This window comes from Balaenoptera ricei, chromosome 3 (genome assembly GCF_028023285.1).
Source record: "Balaenoptera ricei isolate mBalRic1 chromosome 3, mBalRic1.hap2, whole genome shotgun sequence".
Lineage (NCBI taxonomy): Eukaryota > Metazoa > Chordata > Mammalia > Artiodactyla > Balaenopteridae > Balaenoptera > Balaenoptera ricei.
In genome coordinates, this window is record NC_082641.1 from 32,301,233 (window position 1) to 32,322,282 (window position 21,050).

General features: G+C 41.8%; 1 protein-coding gene across 1 annotated transcript in view; it reads left to right on the forward strand.

The window, feature by feature from the left end:
• The window catches only part of EGFLAM (EGF like, fibronectin type III and laminin G domains), a 167,434-nt gene that overhangs the window by 57,917 nt on the left and 88,467 nt on the right, over positions 1 to 21,050 (forward strand). The window contains exons 5-6 of the mRNA XM_059916264.1: positions 3,599 to 3,716; positions 4,942 to 5,077. Coding sequence (XP_059772247.1) covers positions 3,599 to 3,716; positions 4,942 to 5,077 — 254 coding nt within the window. The remainder of the gene's footprint in view (positions 1 to 3,598; positions 3,717 to 4,941; positions 5,078 to 21,050) is intronic.

The window sequence follows — 21,050 nt, forward strand, 5'->3', positions numbered from 1 at the left end:
GATTCCGCTTCCCTGGGGAAAGCCTGGGAGTGGCAGTTGGGAGAGGAGGGAGACAGGAGTCTTGTATACACCTGGGGCCCCCAGCCTCCTAACTACCCAACTTGAAATGAAACCAGGAGACAGATGGTGGAACTAGGGTGCACAGATGCAGAGAATTAGAGCAGGGGTGAGGATGGGGGACAGGGAGCTGTGAAAGCAGGACCGTATTGTGCAGTTATATGTAGGATGCAGTCAGGGGGAGAGAGAAGGAAGGGAAGATTGGAGACAGACACTCTCTTGGAGGCTGTAGAAATGGCCCAAGTAAGGATTCAAGGGAAGCGGAAGAAAGGAACAGGTCTGGAAGGCATGTGGAGGTGGCTGAGGGGAGGTGGGTAAGAGGCAATCAGCCTTGTCTCCGGGGTTACTAACCCGGGGTCTGGGGCAGAGATACAGATGCTGTTAATCAAGTTGGAGCGGTCAGTAGGAGAAGTTGGTTCTTGATGAGGTAATCTGTTTATATCCTACATCTTGGTTTGATTTTTTTCATTCACTCAGTAGTTCATTTATTCATTCATCAAAAAGCACTGTCTGAGCATTTGCTACATGTCGGATAATGCTAAGCTTTGGGATGCCAGAGGAGTAAGAACTTGCTTCACTGCCCTCAAGCGGGTGGGAAGAAGGTGACCGGTAAACAGACAATTACGGTATAAGGCGAGTGTTGCTACAATTGAGGTACACCAAGGACACCAGGGAAGCATAGAGGAGGGACGCCTAACCAGACTGGGGGCTGGGGGTCAGAGTAATGAGGTAATGTCGTAGCTGAACTGAGTCATGAAGGATGAGCAGGGGTGAGCCAGGCAGGAGCAGGGAGAAGGACATTCCATGCAGACGGAACAGCCCTTTCAAAGGCCCAGAGGCAAGGAATTGAATGGCATAAATTTGAGCCCTGCCAAGTTCTTAAGTATGACTGGAATGTAGAATGTAAGGAAGGGAGGTGGCATGAGATGATGCTGGAAGGATAAACAGGGGGACGCAAAGATGCTATTGTAAGTGGAAGTGACATGATCAGATTTGGGTTTAGGAAAATAACTTAGCAGTGTGGAGTACAGATTGGATGTTCAGGAAGTACTGGTGGCCGGGAGAGTCAGAGCCATTTTCATCATTATGAGGACTTGGACTTAAATGGCTGTGAGGATAAAATGACATAAACAGATTCAAGTGATACGAAAGAGTATTGGTAACTGATTGAATGGTGGTTAGGGAGGAGGGGTGGTGAACATAGAGAGGAAAGTGTTGAGAATTTCTGGTTTAGGTAATGAGAGAGAGAACACAAAGGGTGAAGCAATTTTTTTGTTTTGTTTTTGGTAGTCAGAGGAGGGATGGTTAGTTGAGCTTTGGTTATGTTGAACTTGAGTTGCATGGTAGTTGCTGGGTAGAGAAGTTCAAGAGGCAGTCACAAACCCATGTCTGGAGATCAAGAGGCAGGTTAGAGCTGGAGATGGTGGGAGATGTCATTCAAAGGTGCTAGAAGCTAAAGGAGTGGTAGATGAGCTCACCTAAGCAAGGCTACAGAGCGAGAGGAGATGGTGAGGGGTGAACTTCTGGGAAAGACCAACACCTAAGGGGCCAGCAGAGAATGGGGAGTGGGTGGAGGATACTTGGAAGGAGCAACAAGAGAAGTAGAAGGAGACATGGAGGAGCAGTCACGGTTTCCAAGGAAACCAAGAGATTTCAGAAGCAAGGGTGGGCAACAGTATTGAAAGCTGCAAATAGTCAGGTAAAGATGGAGACATTCCCACTGGGTTGACTGCAGAGTCGTTGTGGTGACTTTGGTAGGAACATCTCAGTTGTTTGCAGTGAGGAGAGGCCAGATGGGAGCAAGCTGAGGAGTGAATAGGAGGCGAGAAGGTAGAGACAACTTCTTTAAGAAGGTTACATCTCTGGAGAGGAGACAGGGGCACATGCGGGGTGGGGAATAATTGATTGTCTAAGAAAGAGTGACTTGAGCACAGTAAATACTTATAGAAGCATCAGGTAGATAAGGGAGAGGTTGGAGATACAGGAGAAAGAGAGGAGGGGAGACAGATGGAGTTCAGAGGCCAGGAGAGGTGAACCAAGCCCTAGACCAGTGGTTCACAAACCTGGCTGCCCATATTAGCATCACCTGGAGAACTTTAAACAAACTGACACCCAGGCTCTGCCCCCCCAGAGGTTCTGATTTAAGTGGTCTGGAGTGGAATCTAGCACTGGTATTTTTTTAGATCTTTGAGTGATTCTAACGCACTTTCAGGGTTAAGAACTACTGTAGTAAGTATTCAATAACTATTTGTTGAATATTTTTAAAAGTTTTTGTCGATCAATTGATTAGTTCTCCTTAGCAACAATGAATGTTTAATCATTTGCAGAGGATGTTGTGAAGAAATATAAGACAGGATACCTGCTCTCAAGTGGCTTGTGATTCCATGGGAGAAGTAGTAATAATTTTTAATATGTATAAGTGCTAATTTAGTGGCACAACACTTGGTAGGGTAATATCAGTTCTGTGTGGTCAGCTGTCAAGGGGAAGATTTTGGCCTCAGAGAAGGTGGAACCTAGGTAAGTGGAGAAAAAGAAGGGTTTCACATGCTTAAGACAATAATCATCACAATCCTGTTTCTTGAGGACATCCTTGGTACCAGCTACTTTACATACATTATCCCAAATATTGCAACTATGCAAGATAGTTATACATCATCCCCATTTTACAGAGGAAGAAACTAAGGCTCAGGGAATTTAATATCAAGGCCATAGCTAGCAATAAGTGGCAGAGTCAGAATTCAAGCCCAGGACTGACTGATTCCAAAGTCAGTATCATTTCCACTGCAGTTTACTGGGACCAGTGGCTTCAGGCTCCCACTTACTATTCGTCGGTACTGTAGTCTCAAGATGGAGCAAGTCATCTTCAGCTGGGACTTTTTGGTCAAGGCTGTTTGTGCAGGTGAAGTTCACACACACATCCATCATCAGTCCTCCTGGTTCTCAATGTGGGCGTTGATGAACCACCAGCAGCATCACTTGGGAACTTTTCAGGAATGCAAATTTTCAGACCCCTTCCCAGATTTACTGAATCAGAAACTTTGTGGGCCAGGCTTAGCAATTTGTTTTAAGAAGCCCTCCTGGTGATTCTGATGCAGTTTAAAATTTGAGAACCAAAGTTTGAGTCCCTACTTTGTGGATATAAATCAAGCCCTCAATTTGCTGTTGTGGCTAGTCCCTGAGCATCTGTGATATGCAAATGGAAAGAAAGAACTGGGGGATTCTAACCCTGGAAAAGATTGTTACCTGAATTCCAGCAGCCTAATACTCTCATTGAAGAACTCAGATGTTATGAGCAACATCTGATAGGGTGAATGAGTCCCAGTTCTACGACAGTGTATAAAGGATAATTCATTAGTCTTGGGAAATGTGTCATGGTGTTTTCCTCTTCGCAAATTAAAAAACTTGGCCAATCCTAGAGAAAGCAAAACAATCTCCCAAGCAAATTTCACAGGGGCCTCAAGATGCAACCCTCATGAGATTGTCTGGTTTGCCTCAAGAGAACTTCTGATCGTTGACACATTTCCTGTTTGGTCATTGACAGGAGGAAGTGATCGGAGATTTGAAACCAGGCACTGAATACCGAGTAAGCGTGGCAGCTTACAGCCAGACTGGCAAAGGGCGGCTTAGCTCTCCTCGGCACATTACCACTTTGCTCCAAGGTAAAATGCGTCCAATTCATTAATAGTAAGAAAGTGATGGGTACTATTCATTCATTCCTTCATTCAGCATATCAGTGAGGACCTACTATGTACCAGGCACTGTGCTATGCTAGGCTCTGGGAATTCAGTGGTGAACAAAAACAGGCACACAGCCCCTGCCCTCTCAGAACTTAGTGGCGTGGGTCAAGACATTATCTAATTAATGTGTGGCCGCAGATAGTGAGAAGTGCTTCCCATAGTGCTGTAAGATCTTCTGTTGTAAGATCCGATATAGGGGTGTGATAAGGATTCCCTGAGGACATGACTGCTAAGTGGGAATTAAGTAAGTGGGAGTTAAGAAGGCGAGGAAGGGGAGTGGGAGAAGAGATCTTATAGGCCAGGGGAATGCAACAAAGGCTCATTGAGGTGGTACTGCGCTGGACACTGGGGGACAAAAGTGGCTTGAAGACATCGTTGCTCATAGGAGCTCCTTGTGGAGGGAGAGGCACGTGGCAGGGAAGTAGATCCAGTGCATCCGAGGTCTGCCCAGCTGGCTCTGGAAGCGCTCAGAAGGAGCACGTTCTCCACCCCAAGGCTCAGGGAGGGTTTCAGAAAGAACCATATCTTTGGCCCGGTTTTTGAAACCTGCATAGCGTTTTGCTAGGAAGAGAAGGCAGAAAAAATATTTCTGGCTGAAGCAATAAAGAAAGGCTGGGAAATAAATGTGAAAGCCTAGATATGAAAATAGTAACAGCAGTTACCTTGGGGTGATAGGATCATCCTACATCTTTACCCATGAGGCTTTTTCCAAATGTCCTACCATTGGTATGTATTCTGATGATAGGGGGCAGGAAGAGATACACAAAAGAATTGAAAGTAAGTGACAGTAACGCTAAGCATTTAATTTTCCTTGTAGGTAAATTTCCATTCCGACCTGCTAACAGAGGTTCTAAAGGGTACACATCATTGTGTGTCCTGGGGTCGATAGTCTGGACATAATTTAGTTGGATTTCCAGCCTGGGGTGCTTGAGGAGAAGGGAAGACCAGCTCTCATTGACAAACCTTCCATGAATCCAGTTGAGAATCCAGTTGTGATTTTGTGTGTGTGTGTTTATTTGGTTTGGAGTTTGAGGCAGTTCTGAACAGAGATGTTTAGGCTGTAGAAAGCACACATGTTTTTTTATACATGAAACCCCTCCAGCAGCAAAGACCACGGCCAACCCTAGTTGTTCGCTGTCCTGCCTAGATTCCTGCCTGCTTCCAGTAGCACCTCAGCAGCTGCACGTCACTGTGGTTTCCGATTCCGAGGTGGCCCTATCTTGGAAACCTGGAGAGAGTGAAGGAAGCTCCCCTATTCAGTACTATTCTGTGGAATTCATCAGGTAAGTTAGTGGGTCACATTCAGAAGCCAAATGTACTGACCTCAGTCATTCCAAACACGATAGAAGACTCCATTGCCTGTGAATTTAAGAGACGACAAAGGCTTGGAGGCCTATATTTACACTCTGACTTGGGCCAGCACCTGTCCCCAGCCCTCTTTGATGGTGGGTCATCTGGTTGACCTGTCTGTACCCACCTGACCTCTTCCCCACTTCCCCGCCACAGTCAGACTGTCCTAGGCTCTGAAAACTCCCGAGGGACCACTGCCAGCCTGCCTGCATTTCACGCTCAAAACTTGCCTCCCTGGCTTTGAAACATTGTGTCTGAAGTATATATTTGATGGTGACTTTTCTCGAGGGAGAGGAAAAAAAACCTTTAGTGCAATGCATTGTTGCCTTTGCATCCGTATTGCCATGGGACACGTTTCTTGGTTTGGTTTCAGCTTTTTTCTCTTGTCTACCTCTCCAGCTCTCGTATTCAGCTTATCAGAGGTAGAAGCTTATCAGAGGTAGAAGAGTTGATTAGAAGTTCTTCTAAGAACTTACAGATGTAAAAACATGGATTCTCAATGCTTCTATGTAACTTTAAGCAAGAACAAAACCAAAAAAACACCCACCCAACCAATGAGCAAAAGTAATTCCCCATCTAGGGCTCTTCCTCTGAACTCTACTTGCAGTCGAATTTTGAATTGAAGCACCTAGCTGATGAAACAATGTTGTTCTCTACATTAAAGGTGATTGGGTTTGTCTGAGGCCAGTTGCTTCATGGATTCATAAAGAGTCTTGTTCAGCACCTCATTCCTTAGGCTCTCTAAAGCTGGGGCAAAGGATTCTGCCATGATTTGATTAGCTCTGCTTCTGTTTCTTGACTTCCTAGCCTATTTTTTGGTAGTAGAAAACAGATATTTGTTTCTTCAGAGAAGTACTGCACTGAGTCTCTTTAATGCTTGAGTAGAGAGCTCGTTTCAGGCAGGACTTATTGAATTGCAAGTGGCAGAATCTTGAAAGAAGATGAGACTGTAATGTATTGGCCCCTGTGAGTGTCAAGTCCTGTGACAACTCTAAATTTGGGGAAGACTAGCTCCGTATCACATCAGCAGTCTGTCTCCATCCATCTCTGTGCTATGCTCCCCCCTTTATTGGCTTTAGTTTCAGGTTCTTCCAGTATAGTGGCAAGATGGCCACCAGGCACTGAAGGCTTGCTGTCTACTAGCTCAGCTCCCCACTGGAAAAGAGTGGCTCTTTCTCAGTGGACCCAGTAGAGTCTCAGTATTCATTCTAGCTGGCCAGGCTCTGGTCCCTCTTCATTAGCTGTGCCAATCACTGCGGCCAAGGAGAAGAGTACACTGACTGGGCAGACACTTGTCATATTCTGAGCTCTGGAACTAAAGACTGGTGGGTCATTCAGACCTGAAGTACACAGATTGAGGGTTCAAGAGGGTTGTTTCCTCAAAGCGAAGTTGTGCAATTAATGGAAAAGGGAGGAACAGATGCTGGGAAAATTAAAAAATAAATAAATAAAAGATGCCCCCAGCCAAGCTCCAGACCAATGCCCTTCAGTGAGGATAATCTACAATCCTGTTGTTGAACAGATTTGGTAGGCAAAGCCCGGAATGTGCCTGGAGTAGAAAAGATTCTAAGCCTGGTTCCAATAGTAGTTAAACTGCAACAGTGGAAAGTCCTAAAACTTCAGCTTTCTCATCTGTAAAACTTGGAGTGAAACTTAACATTTCTAATTTACTTGTCTAACATCAGCAAAGCAAAATGTAATACTTTAAAATTTTGAAAACTGGGCAATGTTTTTCATAGTAGCCCAGCAGGTCACCAGTGTAACCCTCAGCAAAGATGATGGTTATCATTTACTATTTTTTTTTAAACATCTTTATTGGAGTATAATTGCTTTACAGTAGTGTGTTAGTTTCTGCTTTATAACAAAGTGAATCATTAATTTTGTGGTAAAACATGTATTTCTTTTTTAAGCTTCAGTCTGGCATATTGGTAAAAGGTGGAAACTGCAGTTTCTTAACCTGTGTGTACAACTGAAAGTAGAAAATGAGATGGATTTAGAGCCAGAACTGGAAGGGAGTGCTTGCTGCTTCCTCTACTGCCAGCAGGGGGCCCTGTGCAAGTCACTTCGCCTCCGTAGTCTCAGTGCCTCACATAGTTTAGGGTCCCCAAAAGGAGAGCGTTTTACAAGGACTTGGGTGCAAGTAGTTTATTTTATTTCGAAGCAGGAATGAGAAGGTTGGGAGAGGGATGGAGGACATATGACTGTGTGTTACAGAAGTCACTTCTGCAGGCAATGGGGGCCTCTATAGGGGTTTAATTCTATGGAGATGTCTCTGGAGCACACAGAATTCCTCTCTAATTTGCCTATCAAAAAGACAAAAGCCATTTACCCACTGGCTTCTGTCCTCTTTTTGTTGATTGAAAGTTTCCCCCAGGGGTACAACTTCCCACCCGTCTAGGCTCTGCTGGCCCTTGGATTAAGGGGGCAGGTCCAGGGAAGAAGGAGGAGTGATGTGAGCACAGCATGTGCTTGAGGTTCGATGCTGGCCTTGCGAGGCAAGGTGGGCTCACATGAAACTCTCCACATGACAGCCGTAGCTGAAATCAGAACTGGGAGAAGGGGAGGTGACACAGGCCCCAGAGGCATTGACTACAATGTCCTTACAATGCAAAATATGGGTGATAACTTCTTCCAGCCTTATAGCGTGTCTTCATTAGGAGGATCAAGTGAAATCACATATGAGAAAGAGCTTTCTACAAAGCTCTTTTGACATCTACATGTCAAAAACCAAGCTAAGGAAAAGGAAACAAACAAGCAAAAAAGCAAAAACCCCATACACATGTAAGGTATATATGGGTGTTATGTACCTACATTTAACAATTTTAATTCTTCTCCAACAAAAATACATCTTAACATTCAAACCTCTAACATTTGAGGGGCTCAGACCTCAAATTTTTATGTATAAATATTTTAAAAGTAGATACCATTTTAACAAACTATTAAATATTTTTTGTATCTGTTTATCTTAACAAATATACCTCTACAATGTCCTGGAGACACTGTAGATATCTTCGTATTTAGAACTCTTGGATATCTCGGTGTTCCAAACGGAACATGGTAGAATAAGGAAAGCCAGCTCCTGGTTCCAGCCCCTATACTAGGAATTCTGCTTCTGCTATCTCTTCCAGAATATATAACCTCAGTCAAGTTATTTTATCTCAGGACTTCCATTTCCTCATCTGTAACATCAAGTTAATGTGACCCTCATAACAGGGTTGTTGCTCATAGTCTGCATAAAGTGTTTATACACAGTAGACATTCAATATCTGTTTATTTCCTTCCCCCCCTACCACTATTTCCCCTTTACAAAGAAAGAAATTGGGACTCAATTGCTTAAGTTGCTTTGCCAAGGTGAAATGACTGGTTAGGGACAAAATTAAAATTAGAACTGAACTCTCTCGACTTCCAGCCCAGGGCTCTTTCCACAAAACCCCATGTCCCCTTCATGTCTGTGATCCACCTTCAGAGATGGAATCCTGGACTCAACCCGCCCGCAGCTCTGCTGGCTGAGGAAATGGGAAGCTTCATCTTAGGCTGCTGTTTGCTGTTATTCCAGAAGGAAAGCTCTCGCTGCTTGTTGTGGCATTTAATGTTTGGCTGCAAAATAAATCCCCACATTCATTTGTAAACATCTCAGAGTCTATCCCATTTCAGTTGAGAGCCTGAGGATATGTGTTTAAAGAGAGCTTTCCTGGGCTCTAAATCAGAAACTGCAGTTTGTGTGAAAAGCTTTGGGGGACCTACAGTTATCTATTTTTCCCAGAGAGGTCTGTTTAATGTTTAACATGGAATTCTTTTTGCCCAGATACCTACTGTGTACACAAACACCTGTGACAGGTCTCTGGGTGAGCCAAAAGTGTCTTTTCCTATCCCAGAGGCAGGCCTTTGACAGGCCAAGGCTAGGACATTGTAGAAATCAGTGTATCGCCAGAAGTTATCCTCAGATTTCACCCATCTGAATGTGAAGTTCTTGCCTGAGTTGTGTCACTGGAGGATTAGGTTCCAGTAGGTGCTTATTCATCAGTTGCCCTTATTCAGTGGGGATAATGATGTCAAAGGCATTGTTGGGAAATAGTCTCAAAAAACTTTTAAGGAAATATGTAACTGGCTAATAAGAGATTAACCTGAAAAATTACACTAGACCAGGGTATGGGGTACTGACTGCGTATTTGCTGGTTTTGTTCATATTTTGGGTGGACATTCCATGCGTTTGTGATGCTGTCTTAGGTCAGGCGGGCCAAGCAAATTTTTGTTCTTCATCCAGCTTCTACCTCCTGTAAAATGGAGGATTCCCACAGGGTGAGCGTCTTGAAAGGGTGCTCTCAGTGATTGTATCAGAAAGGAGACTTGGTCTCTGGCTCAGGCAGGATGAGAGTAATCTTCATAATGTCTCCCAAAGTCTGCCTGGGGACGATTCATCAGCTTCCTTATTTACAGTAGATTTAAAATTTTTAATCAGTGTAGAAAAGATTTTTTGAAGAGGCAAATTCTAAGTAAGCCTGCAGGCTGTAACATATTTTGCAATGTTTTTAAAACTTTTTCTTCCTGCTTTTCTAAAACAGAAAAACCATGCATTCGAAGTAGGAAGAATATATATGTATATATTTTTTGCCTGCTGTTGGATCTTCGTTGCTGCACGCTGGCTTTCTCTAGTTGCGGCGAGCGGGGGGCTACACTTTGGTGCACGGGCTTCTCACTGTGGTGGCTTCTCTTGTTGTGGAGCACGGGCTCCAGGCGCGTGGGCTTCAGTAGTTGTGGCACGTGGGCTCAGTGGTTGTGGCTTGTGGGCTCTAGAGCACAGGCTCAGTAGTTGTGGCACACGGGCTTAGTTGCTCCGCGGCATGTGGGATCTTCTCGGACCAGGGCTCGAACCTGTGTCCCCTGCACTGGCAGGCAGATTCTTAACCACTGCGCCACCAGGGAAGTCCCAGGAAGAATATTTTATTTCTAAAGTGATACTGAAAATTTCTTTGTGGGCAGCAATCTTAGTGTTCATTAAAATAAGAACCAAGCATAAATATAGCTACCTATGTTTTGAAATATTTTGTCTATAAATATCTGAGAAACTTTCCTCCTTCGGCCTAAGAATTTCCCCAGGGTAAGTGCTTTTCTCATAAGTGAAAAATATATACTATGGTGGCAATGAAAACCCAAAGGCCTGGACAAATAGTCCTTACCAGTAATGTTTCAATTGGGGTGCTGTGTTCCATATATGCTATCTATCAGGTTGGTTAAAGGTGAAAATAGTTTTCATTTAACTTACCTATACAGTTAAGTCCCCTACATATGAATGAGTTCCGTTCTGAGAGCACGTTTGTAAGTCCAATTTGTTCGTAAGTCCAACAAATTTATCCTAGGTACCCAACTAACACAATCAGCTATATAGTACTGTACTGTAATAGGTTTATAATACTTTTCACACAAAGAATACATAAAAAACAAACACAAGAAATGAAGAAAACATTTTTTAATCTTACAGTACAGTACCTTGAAAAGTCCAGTAGTACCAGCTATATCACTGCTGCTTTAACACTTGCTTCCGGACATCCTGGGCTTGAAATAAAGATACTGTACTACTGTCTCTATACAGTACTGTACGGTTAAGTACACAAAAGCACAACCACTTGTAGAGGATGCACGCATGTGACAACATATGCCAGACACATGAACCAACTTACATGATTGGACAAGCGAACGCACGTTCACATCTTTGAAAGTTCCCAACTTGAAGGTTCGTATGTAAGGGACTTACTGTAGTTTTTCTGTAGGTGTAACCTGATTGGTTAAAACTGCTTCAGAGTTTTGTATTGTCAGTTGTTGGAAAGGGCAGATTAAAGCTTTCAGTGGCTATTTTTAATAAGAAGTCCACCAAGGCTAATTTTGGGTGCATGTGAAAGTTCAAAATATTTCTGTGTGTTTTAGGGACCTAGGTCAAGAAATGATCTCTAAATCTCAGCCCAAGACACTAATACTAATAAATATGAAAGAGCAATGCTTCCTTTCTTTTCCCTTTCACACCTTTCTGCCTAAATAATTCCCTGGTCCCTTGCAGATGCCTTCCATAATAAGACTTGCAAAATTCATCTTCACGCAGAGCTGCTTTTAAGCTGATTGCAATGTCTACATATTGGTTTTACTTCAGAATCTCAAGGTCATGCACACCTGGGTGGTGCACTGATATTATTATTTCAAAATAATTTTGAAAATTATTTTACAAATTGATATTTTTGTCAAAAGTCATCTGTCTTTCCATCCCATCATCAGCCTACAAGTAACAAATGAATTTAATTAGTTTCCTCCTAAGAAGTGAACCTGCAAAGGCTGTTACTGAAATGAAGATCAAGTCTGGGATTCAGAGCAGAAGCTGAACGGATTATGGATTTTCCTTGAACAGTTTTAAGGGATGATGTGATATGACTTATGGTCAAGGGCACAGGCTATGAAAGTTAAAGAAATGTTTCATTCAGAATCGAGACTTACAGTCCAATGCTTGGTATCATCTCTCAGGTTTAAGTTTGTCCAAATGTGGAATCAGAAGACACAGCTCTGAGCTGGCCTCTAATCTTGGGGACAAATGGCTTGATTCCAGTTTTAAGCTTCCTTACATATGAAATAAGGCTGGATTGCTTGACCTCTAAAATCTGGTGGCTCTGATTTTCTGTCCTCGTGACAAAGGTGAGGAAGTATAGGTGGTTTACTACACAGGGCTCTGGACCTAGCTTCCTGGTCCAACCCTTGCCTCCACCGCTTTTAAACATAAGATTTTAGTTGCATTATTTAACTTCTCTGTCTCTCAGACAGAAGAATGGGGGGATAACAATTTACTTACCTCATCGAGTTGTTGTGAGATAAAGCGAGTTGATGCACACAAAATGCACAGAATAGCACCTGTTATACAGTAAGTGCTCAATCAATGCAAACTGTTCTTATTAAGGCTTTTATGACAGGTCTTTCCTGCTTTCCTTTATAGCCATGTTCTTTCTCGGCTAAAGGTCTTTATGCTTGCTATACTCTGCCAGGATATATCTTCTACTTCCTTACCTAGTTAACTCTTGTTCATCCTTCAGTTCCCCTGCTTAAGTACCACTTCCTCCAGGAAGCCTGCCCTGAACCCTGCCCCCACCTCAGACTAGGTTAGGTACACCTGCAACATTTACTAGCAACACTCAGCACACTTGTAGTTAATTACTTGTTCGAAGTCTGTCCTCCTTGCCAGGCCATGAGGGCAACGTCTTGACTTGCTCCCTTCTGTGGAATATGGCACCTACATGAAGTAAACATAGCACGTGTCAAGTAGGTGCTGGAGAACATTTGGATACAGGCAGCCATGTGATTGAATCCAGAGAGTGACAACAACTAGCTGCCACCTTGCGCAAGATCCTTGACCTCTCTGAGCCTTACTTCCCTTGGCTGTAAAGTAGGGATGATAATAGTGGATACCTTGGGAGGGTTGTGAAGATAAATAGATGTCTGTACAGTACTTAGAAGAGTGGCTTATGAAAATAGTTTTAAGTGTCAGTTCTTTTCCTTACCCTAAGCCCCATGGTAATGGAAGTGTATTGCCATACTAGTCACAGGAGATTGAATGAATCCTTTACGGCTAATTTCCAAGGCCACAGCAGTAACCAATATCATTCCTTACTAACTGCAGAAATAAAAGGCAGACAAAATCCAACCTGAATCTGCGTGCACGTCCCCTTTCCTTCCCCCCGACCCAAAGTTACTTATTGCTTTTGTTTTCTCATCATAAAAGGGATAGTGGTATGTGGTAAAGCTTCAGATAATACCTAATGTATAAGACTAACTTGAAAGCTACCATTGCGATTTTATTTCATATTGAATGATAACTTGTGTTTTGGAGCCCTTCATACCTGCAAGTGAATTGCCAACTTTTTTCATAGCGTTTTACTAGAACTTATAGCAATAACTGGGCAAATGGCTGCAATATTTAACAGTGATGTAGCCCTGTGTTGGTTTTCCTGCCCCACAAAATTATAGAGCTTGATATATTTAAAGAATCGTTCTTACACAATTAATCAATTTTGAGGAGAATGGGAAAAAACAGCAACAAAAATCTCCCTTTCTTTTCAAGAAATTGTTTAGGAAGTTGTGTTGTTTAAGTATAAGCCTTCCTTACAGCCAACAATAGAATTAGAAATAAGCAAGAGTGGGCTTGTTTGGGTGTCAGCTGACATTTCATATTAACAAGTGGTGTTTTGTGAAAAATTCCTTTTTCTTACCTTTAGTTTCCAAATTGAAAATCTCAGAACCACTTTCCAGAGTGGTATGTAGTCCCAGAAATTCTGGTAGCCATCAAGTTCCTCCATTCAGGCTCAAATGGAAGGGCGATTCTGAATGTTTTTGCAGAAGTTTGACCTACAGTTCTACAAATTGATCCCTTAAAGCTTCAATCCCTCCTACCGTGAGCTTTCCTGATGTAATCCCTGGTCAGACTGATGGGAGTTGACACAAATTGAATCCTTGTGTACCAGTGCTGGGAGCCATTTGTAAAGTGTAAATGAAAGTGTGCTCTCCAGTTGCCCCGTCAGGGACAAATTGCCAGCTGAGTTTATCATTACCCCATTCTATCCATCTGTTTGTCATTTGGTTGGGTGGAACCAATTCATAAATAAAGAAATATGGCTGAAAGCTGCAGGTCAAATAATACATCTTTTCTTTTTTCTTAACTGTGATTACTTAGTGGTTTTGGACTTTCCTCTGCAGTTCATTTTAGTGTAGAGCAAATCCTGCATAAAACCAAGTCTGTAAAATTGAGAGAGACTTGGAGGCCTTTCCGAGCATGAGGTTTTCTTTCACTCCTGTCGTATTTACCCTGGATAACTATGGGATCTTAAAGCAGGGTGCTTAACCTGCAGTCTGTGGATCCCCAAGGGGCTCATGGATAGAAGGCAAGGGGTCCCTGAACTTTGGTTGGACAAAAATTACGCTCTTAGTTTTACCGACTGAAATGTAATGTTTTCTTCAAATATGAATGTAATCAACAAACTGCAGTGGCATTAGCAATTCCTGTGACTTTGTCACCTTTAGAATCACAGATATGTTCTTATCCCATTACAATTGTTGCACATATCTCAAAATACCATTTATGGTTATCACTACTATGAAATTATTAAGTCCATTGCTAAGTATTGTTATTTAATGTGTTAATGAAGAAGTATCTATATTAATATATCATAATTTTTTATTGTTTTGGTAATTGTTTCTAGTATAACTGGTTTCCTGTGTGATCCTATGCATTTAAAAATATTATTCCAAGAAGGGATTCACAGATTTCCGCAGACTGTCAAAGTAGCACAAACAAGGTTAAAGACTTTTGTCTTAAACACTTTGTGTTTTTTTTGGCTGCGTTGGGTCTTCATTGCTGTGCGCAGGCTTTCTCTAGTTGCGGCGAGCGGGGGCTACTCTTCGTTGTGGTGCACAGGCTTCTCATTGCGGTGGCTTCTCTTGTTGCGGAGCACTGGCTCTAGGCGTGCGGGCTTTAGTAGTTGTGGCACGCGGGCTCAGTAGTTGTGGCGCACGGGCTTAGTTGCTCTGCAGCATGTGGGATCTTCCCGGACCAGGGCTGGAACCCGTGTCCCCAGCATTGGCAGGTGGATTCTTAACCACTGTACCACCAGGGAAGTCCAAGACTGTTGTCCTAGACCAGGGGTTGGCAAATTTTTCTACAGGATCAGGTAGTAAATATTTCGTGCTTTGCCAGCTATATGGTCTTTTTCTCAACTATTGAGCTCTGCCATTGTAGCAGGAAAGCAGCCTAGACAATAGCTAAACAAACAGTTGTGGTTGTGTTTCAATAAAACTTTATTTACAAAAACTGGCAGGCAGCTGAAGTTTGCTACCCCCTGGTTTAGGGCATTGTGCTATTCCCAACGTCTAAGTTTGAAGATATTTTAATTCAGCTCAATTCACCCTTTACTGGATACTTACTGTGTGCATACATTCATCCAAACATGTACGTATTGAGTATCTTCCACGTGCAAAGCATGTGCAAGAGATTTCGGGGTGAATCAGCTATTGCCTCTGCTTGGACAGTCCAGTGGGGAAGGCAGATGAGCAGAGTCCAGAGCTGTGAGTGTTGCAGGCAGGGGTCGGGGCCAGGGGCCTAGAGGAACACAACCTTGACATCTAACCCAGTTTTGAAGGAATCTGGGAAGGCTTCTTACAGGAGCTAAGGAGGACATATCAGCAATAGCCAGGCACAAGGGGAGGGAGGAAGCAGCGTGAAAAGGCTCAGGCCAGAAGAAGCTACTCAAGCAGTGGCTTGGAGGCAAAAAGATAATGTTCTTGGACTTGCTTAGAAGTCTGGAGCTCTGTGTAGTGAGAGATAAGGCCGGGTAGGTAAGCAAGGTTTGGAGCAGGAAAGCCTTTATAAAGGATCTCGTGTTTGTCCTGACAGGAATAGGGAGCTATGGGAAGGGTTAAGCAGGAAAGGAATTGATAGTATTTGCATTTTGAAAGATCACGCAGACATTCCAGGGAACACAGAGATGAATAAGACAATCAGCATGTTAATGAGCTCACAGCCTAGTAGGGAAGACAGAAATGTAAAATTCCATTATAAGGTGGTATATTCAGTGTAATGGTAGAATCAGATTTAAGCGGTAGGAGAGTCCAGAGAAGAATCTTTTCAATTCTGTGTCTGAAATGGTGCTTAGAAGGAATAACATGAAGGAAAATATTGAAGGAAGGAGCCTCCAAATAATCCAAGGTCCTCCAGAAAACATTAAACCATGGAATGCTAGGCCCCATACTGAGGGAGGGAGGACACACATATCTCTGGTTGTACTGTAATTAGGCTTTTGGTCCGCTCCATCTCAGGCCTATAGAGTGGCCTCCACTGTCAAGGCCATTCTGGATGTTCTGTGGATCCCCTAGAGGGCTGTTTTCTGCTCCAACGAGTTCCTCTCTCAGAAATATTTTCTTAGCAGGATTTAACCATTCCTAGCCCAGTTTCCTAGTTAATGTCTGTAACATGCTTGAATATCACTCCCCACCTCAGCTTGAACTTTCTAGAGAAGGGGTTCTCAACCCGTGGGCTCATTAGAAGGTAAAGAAATCAGCTGAAGGGGTCCTGACCAACAGGTTTTCAAAAGTAACATGAAACAGAAAAGAAAATATCAGAAGGCATCACACATAATAAAAATAAGAATTATTTCGTGAAACTTGTGTTTCCGCTGTGCGTGCATATTTGTGGTGTGTACCGGGTCACAATGTTCAATGTATGTCTTATTGTGGATCATTCACAAATGTTGAAACACAGTGCTCTAGAGAGTGATGTATCTAGAGCATACTTGGAGTTTAACAGGCTGCATTTCCACTTTATGAACATTTATCTGTAAGTCATAAATTTGTCTTCATGGCTGAAAAAATCTGTTTTCTTTATTCTCAGAGTTTTAGAGTTGGAAGCACCATCTAAGGTATTCTAGAAGAAAAACTTCTTGTCCAGTGTTTTTCAAATTATGGGTCACAACACTTCAGTGGGTGGTGAAATCAATTTAGTGGGTTCTTATCAGAATTTTTAAAAAAAGAAGAAAAGAAAGGAAAAGAAGAGAAAGAAGAGAAAATAGCAAAGTGAATAACATAGTAAGGAGAGTAAGGATAAGTATTTTTTCTTGAAACTTTTCTTTCAGCTTTGTACCCACATGTGAGTCATATACATATAGTATATATATATGAATAGGTATATTGGGTTGCTATACAAAAATGTATTTCTTACTGTGAGTTGAGGTCAGAGACATTGAATGAAGTCCAACCTCTTACTGTGTTCAGGAAGTAGCTGGTTACATTTCTGATGGATGGCCACCCAACTTCTGCTTCAAGACAGCTGCCGATGCAGAGCTCAGCCCTTTCGTGCAGTTGACTTTGTTGTCAGCCATTCCTAATTGCCATCAAAGGGTCTTCTTTATAATGCACTGCCATTGGCTTCCCTGTAAGGAAACATTGGGCCTCCTAGTCCAATATGGAAAACACAGAAGGCATCTTCACCATCTTCATTTGACAGTCTATCTCTTATCTAATGACACTGGCATATGTTCACTATATCCTCTCTACCCCAAGCCAATTAATACCAGCCCTTTGAACTCTGCCTCAAGTGGAGATGGGTCTAGAGCACTTCTGCCAAGTGATCAACCTAGAAAACCACTTTTTCCTAGGATATGGACACTAGGCCTTTTCAACAGCAGGTAGTCCAGAGAATTCATATTGAGTTTGTGATCAGTGCCCCCTGCCTTCCCCATAGATCTTTGCCACACCAGGTTTTCTCTGCTTTATTTCTATGCCATCAGCTTTTTAAAAAACCTAATATAAGATTTTACGTTTATCATTTGAGTTGGTTTTGCCCTTGTGTTTCTGCACACGGAGGTCATTTTGACTTTTTATTCTGTCATGAATGTCTTGTGAGGTCACGTTCCAAGCAACTATTTGCATTTCCTAAAGTTCTTCTTTTTCAGATAGTTTGTTAGTGTATGTAAATGGAACTGATTTTTGTATCTTGCAACTTTATTGAATTTGTTCATTAGTTCTAACAGTTTTGGGGTGGAGTGTTTAAGGTTTTCTATATATGATACCATGTCATCTGCAAACAGAGACAATTTAACTTCCTCCTTTCCAATTTGGATGGCTTTTATTTCCTTTTCTTGTGTAATTGCCCTGGCTAGGACTTATAGTAGTAGGTTTCTTAGAAGTGGTCAGAGTGGGCACATTTGTTTACCCTTGTTCCTGATCTTAGAAGAAAATTTTTCAGCTTTTCACGGTTGAATATGATGTTAGCTGTGGGCTCGTCATATATGGCCTTTATTATGTTGAGGTAAATTCCTTCTATACCTAATTTGTTGAGAGTTTTTATTGTGAAGGGATGTGGAATTTTGTCAAATGCTTCTTCTGCATTTATTGAGATGGTCCTCTTTCTTTTCTTTCATTTTGTTAATGTGGTGTATCAGATTTATCGATTTGACTATGTTGAACCATTGTTGCATCCCAGGGATAAATTCCACTTGATCATGTAAGATCATTTTAATGTGCTGTTGAATTTGGTTTGCTAGTATTTTTTCTACTTCTGTGAAAAATGCCATTGGAATTTTAATAGGGATTGCATTGAATATGTAGATTGCTTTGGATAATATGGACATTTTAACCACACCTCTAAGGTATCACCTACAACTTCTAATTATAGTTTTCTCAAGTTAAAAATTTAAAGTCACTTGCAAAGTTATCTGACTACAAAATCATTCTAGAATTTTATAATCTTCTTTTCACTCTTTTACAGTTGCCTTGCTTTCACTTAGTTCAAAGGCAATTATGTTTTAGTGGTTCAGCTTTACCAAGTCTTTCAAAACCATTAAACACAGTTATCACTTATATTTTTTACTCATATTCACTAGTTTATATAATATGGCATTAAATAACATAATTACAATAACAAACATGAAAGTCATAAATAAATTTGGAAATAAACACAATGGACTCTTGATAAGCCAACAGCTGAATTAGTGGGAACTAATGAGGATCACTGGTTAATCTAACAAATTGGTAAAGTAGAGGCTGACAAGGAAAGCTTTGACTATGTGTGATATGCAGAGAGGTGCCGTATATTCATTTACCTACTTACTTATGGCTAATGTTTTTATATATTATACCAATCTTTTATATAGGTTAATTGATCATTCATGTTAGGAACCCATATTATTTATTCTCTTTGGATATTCCACACTATATTTTACACGTAGTTGGTGCTTAATTTATCCACATTCATACATAGAGCTAATGCTGCACTCATCTCTTCTGCACCCAGAGATGCTCTATTCCTTTTCAGTTATCACAACTCAAATATATTTGAAATCTAACTTAAATTCTTCCTGGTCTCATATACTTTCCCCAGGATGCCAGTTCACATTGACCTGTTCAAATATGGCTCTTGAAATATGCAACTTTGCACTGGCTTCCTAATGGTCCTTAGATGTATTATCTGCCGATTAGATTATAAATTCCCTGAGAATGGAATTGTGTTTATAGTTCCTTAGAGCCTCCCAGAATATAACTTCTGTGATGGATGCATGGTTGATAATCATTAATCACCTGCCAACTGAATAACCCAAGGCAGCCACCTACTGGGTTTGATGGTACCAAGAAAAATGATTGTCCACTAAGGGTGAACTTGGCAATAGTTGAGGTGGTCAAAATGCCACAAGAAAGGGAATAAAACAGAAAAATATACCACCCTGTGGTATTATGACTTAGGATAAATTATTTTCCTTCAGTGTCCACGTGGGTAGAATGAGAGAATGGACTAGACAGTGACTCTAAAAGTTTTGGGATCATGATTATCTTTGAGAATCTGATAAGAAGCTGAGGACACTTTTCTTAGGAAAATGAAATGAAGTTCACACGTAGAATCTTGCATGTAATTTCTGAGAGCCCTCAGACACTTGGACCAAACAATCTCAAGATTCCTGATAACCAGGCTGGATGCTAATATTGCCAGTGGTAATGCTTCCTCCCACCAAAACGAACCAGTGGGTGTTTTGATTACTTGAATCAGCTAACTGGGTTTTGAATAGTCACTACTGACCGAATTGTATCTGTCCCACCTGAACTCCCCCACCCAACCACCTTCCAAAGGTGTCCTACTGACCTCCTGAGATACAGGACGCACAACCCAACCCTATCCCGCTATTTGGAAAAGTTTTTAAGAGCCTGTCCTACTGTTGGCTGCCCATCTGTACCTGGGATGGCTGCACTTTCTTAGGCTGCTTCTTCCCCTCTAGGCTTTTCCTGGTTGGGGAAATTGGGAGGCTAGTGTTGCTATGGTGATTTGACTGGCAACTTTGTAGTTAGGATGATTTTCTTTAGTGAAAAAAGGTAAAGTTATTGTTTGAGGATGAACTAAGACAATACTTTTGCCTGATTATCTCTCTCTCAACCTTGCCTTTGCACTTTTGTACCTCAAGAGACTCTAAAAACATTTAAATGCAAAACCCATGACAAAATCAGAGGCAAAATGTTAAAGGTTTGGGACTGGTATTCAATCTACATGAGCTTTCCTCTCTCACTGCATATAATGAAGTTAAATGTTAATGATGTCAATCTCTTATTCGCTGAAAATATAGCTTTCTTTCTTGCATTAAATGAGCAAATAGAAAATAATCTCTTTTTTTGTGGGGGATGGGAAGCTGTAATTTTTACATGAAAATTGTTGCAGATATTTTCAGGTAGCTCTGGGTAGACAGTGGCACATTCTGAGAGCAGTGACAGGTCCTTTCCTCTATAAATGCCACAAGGGAAACTTAGCAAAGGATAACAGGAGAGTTTTATCTAAAGATCATATCTTTCCTGACTTTACTGTTAAGCATCCCTGTGGCTTTCCTCTGTGAAGTGATTTTGTTCTAATTTGAGTTTGTAAATGTGTTTCCTTCCACTCACCAAGGTTTTCCCTTTGATGACAAAGTTAGTTTACCTGAGAAATCCATCTTTAGGGAAAGGATACCGAGAAAGAGAAATGAGCCCTACATCCTACAGTGGACATGCTTGTGACCTCTGCTTCTCCAAACACATGATTTCTTGTGAGATATGGGCCCCATAAACTCCTCATCAGCACGGTGAGCCCAAGGAAGCACTTTTGCTGGACTTAAGGACTCCATCTGGCTTTCAACAATTCTTGCTAATGAAAAACTAGGAGAGCACATATTAGAGAAATCTGTGTACCGTCCAGGCATCCCCTTTTAGCAAAATGAGTCTTTACTTCCTTGCCTATTAAGTAGTTCATAAAGGACAAACATCAATATTTTTTGCTTCCTGCCTTCCTCTAAATATCTGTGAGCAGAGGGGTTTAACAATAGAAGAGCTGAGAGGTTGGTCGGGGAGCAAACTAAAAGTTGGAGAATCTCCCAA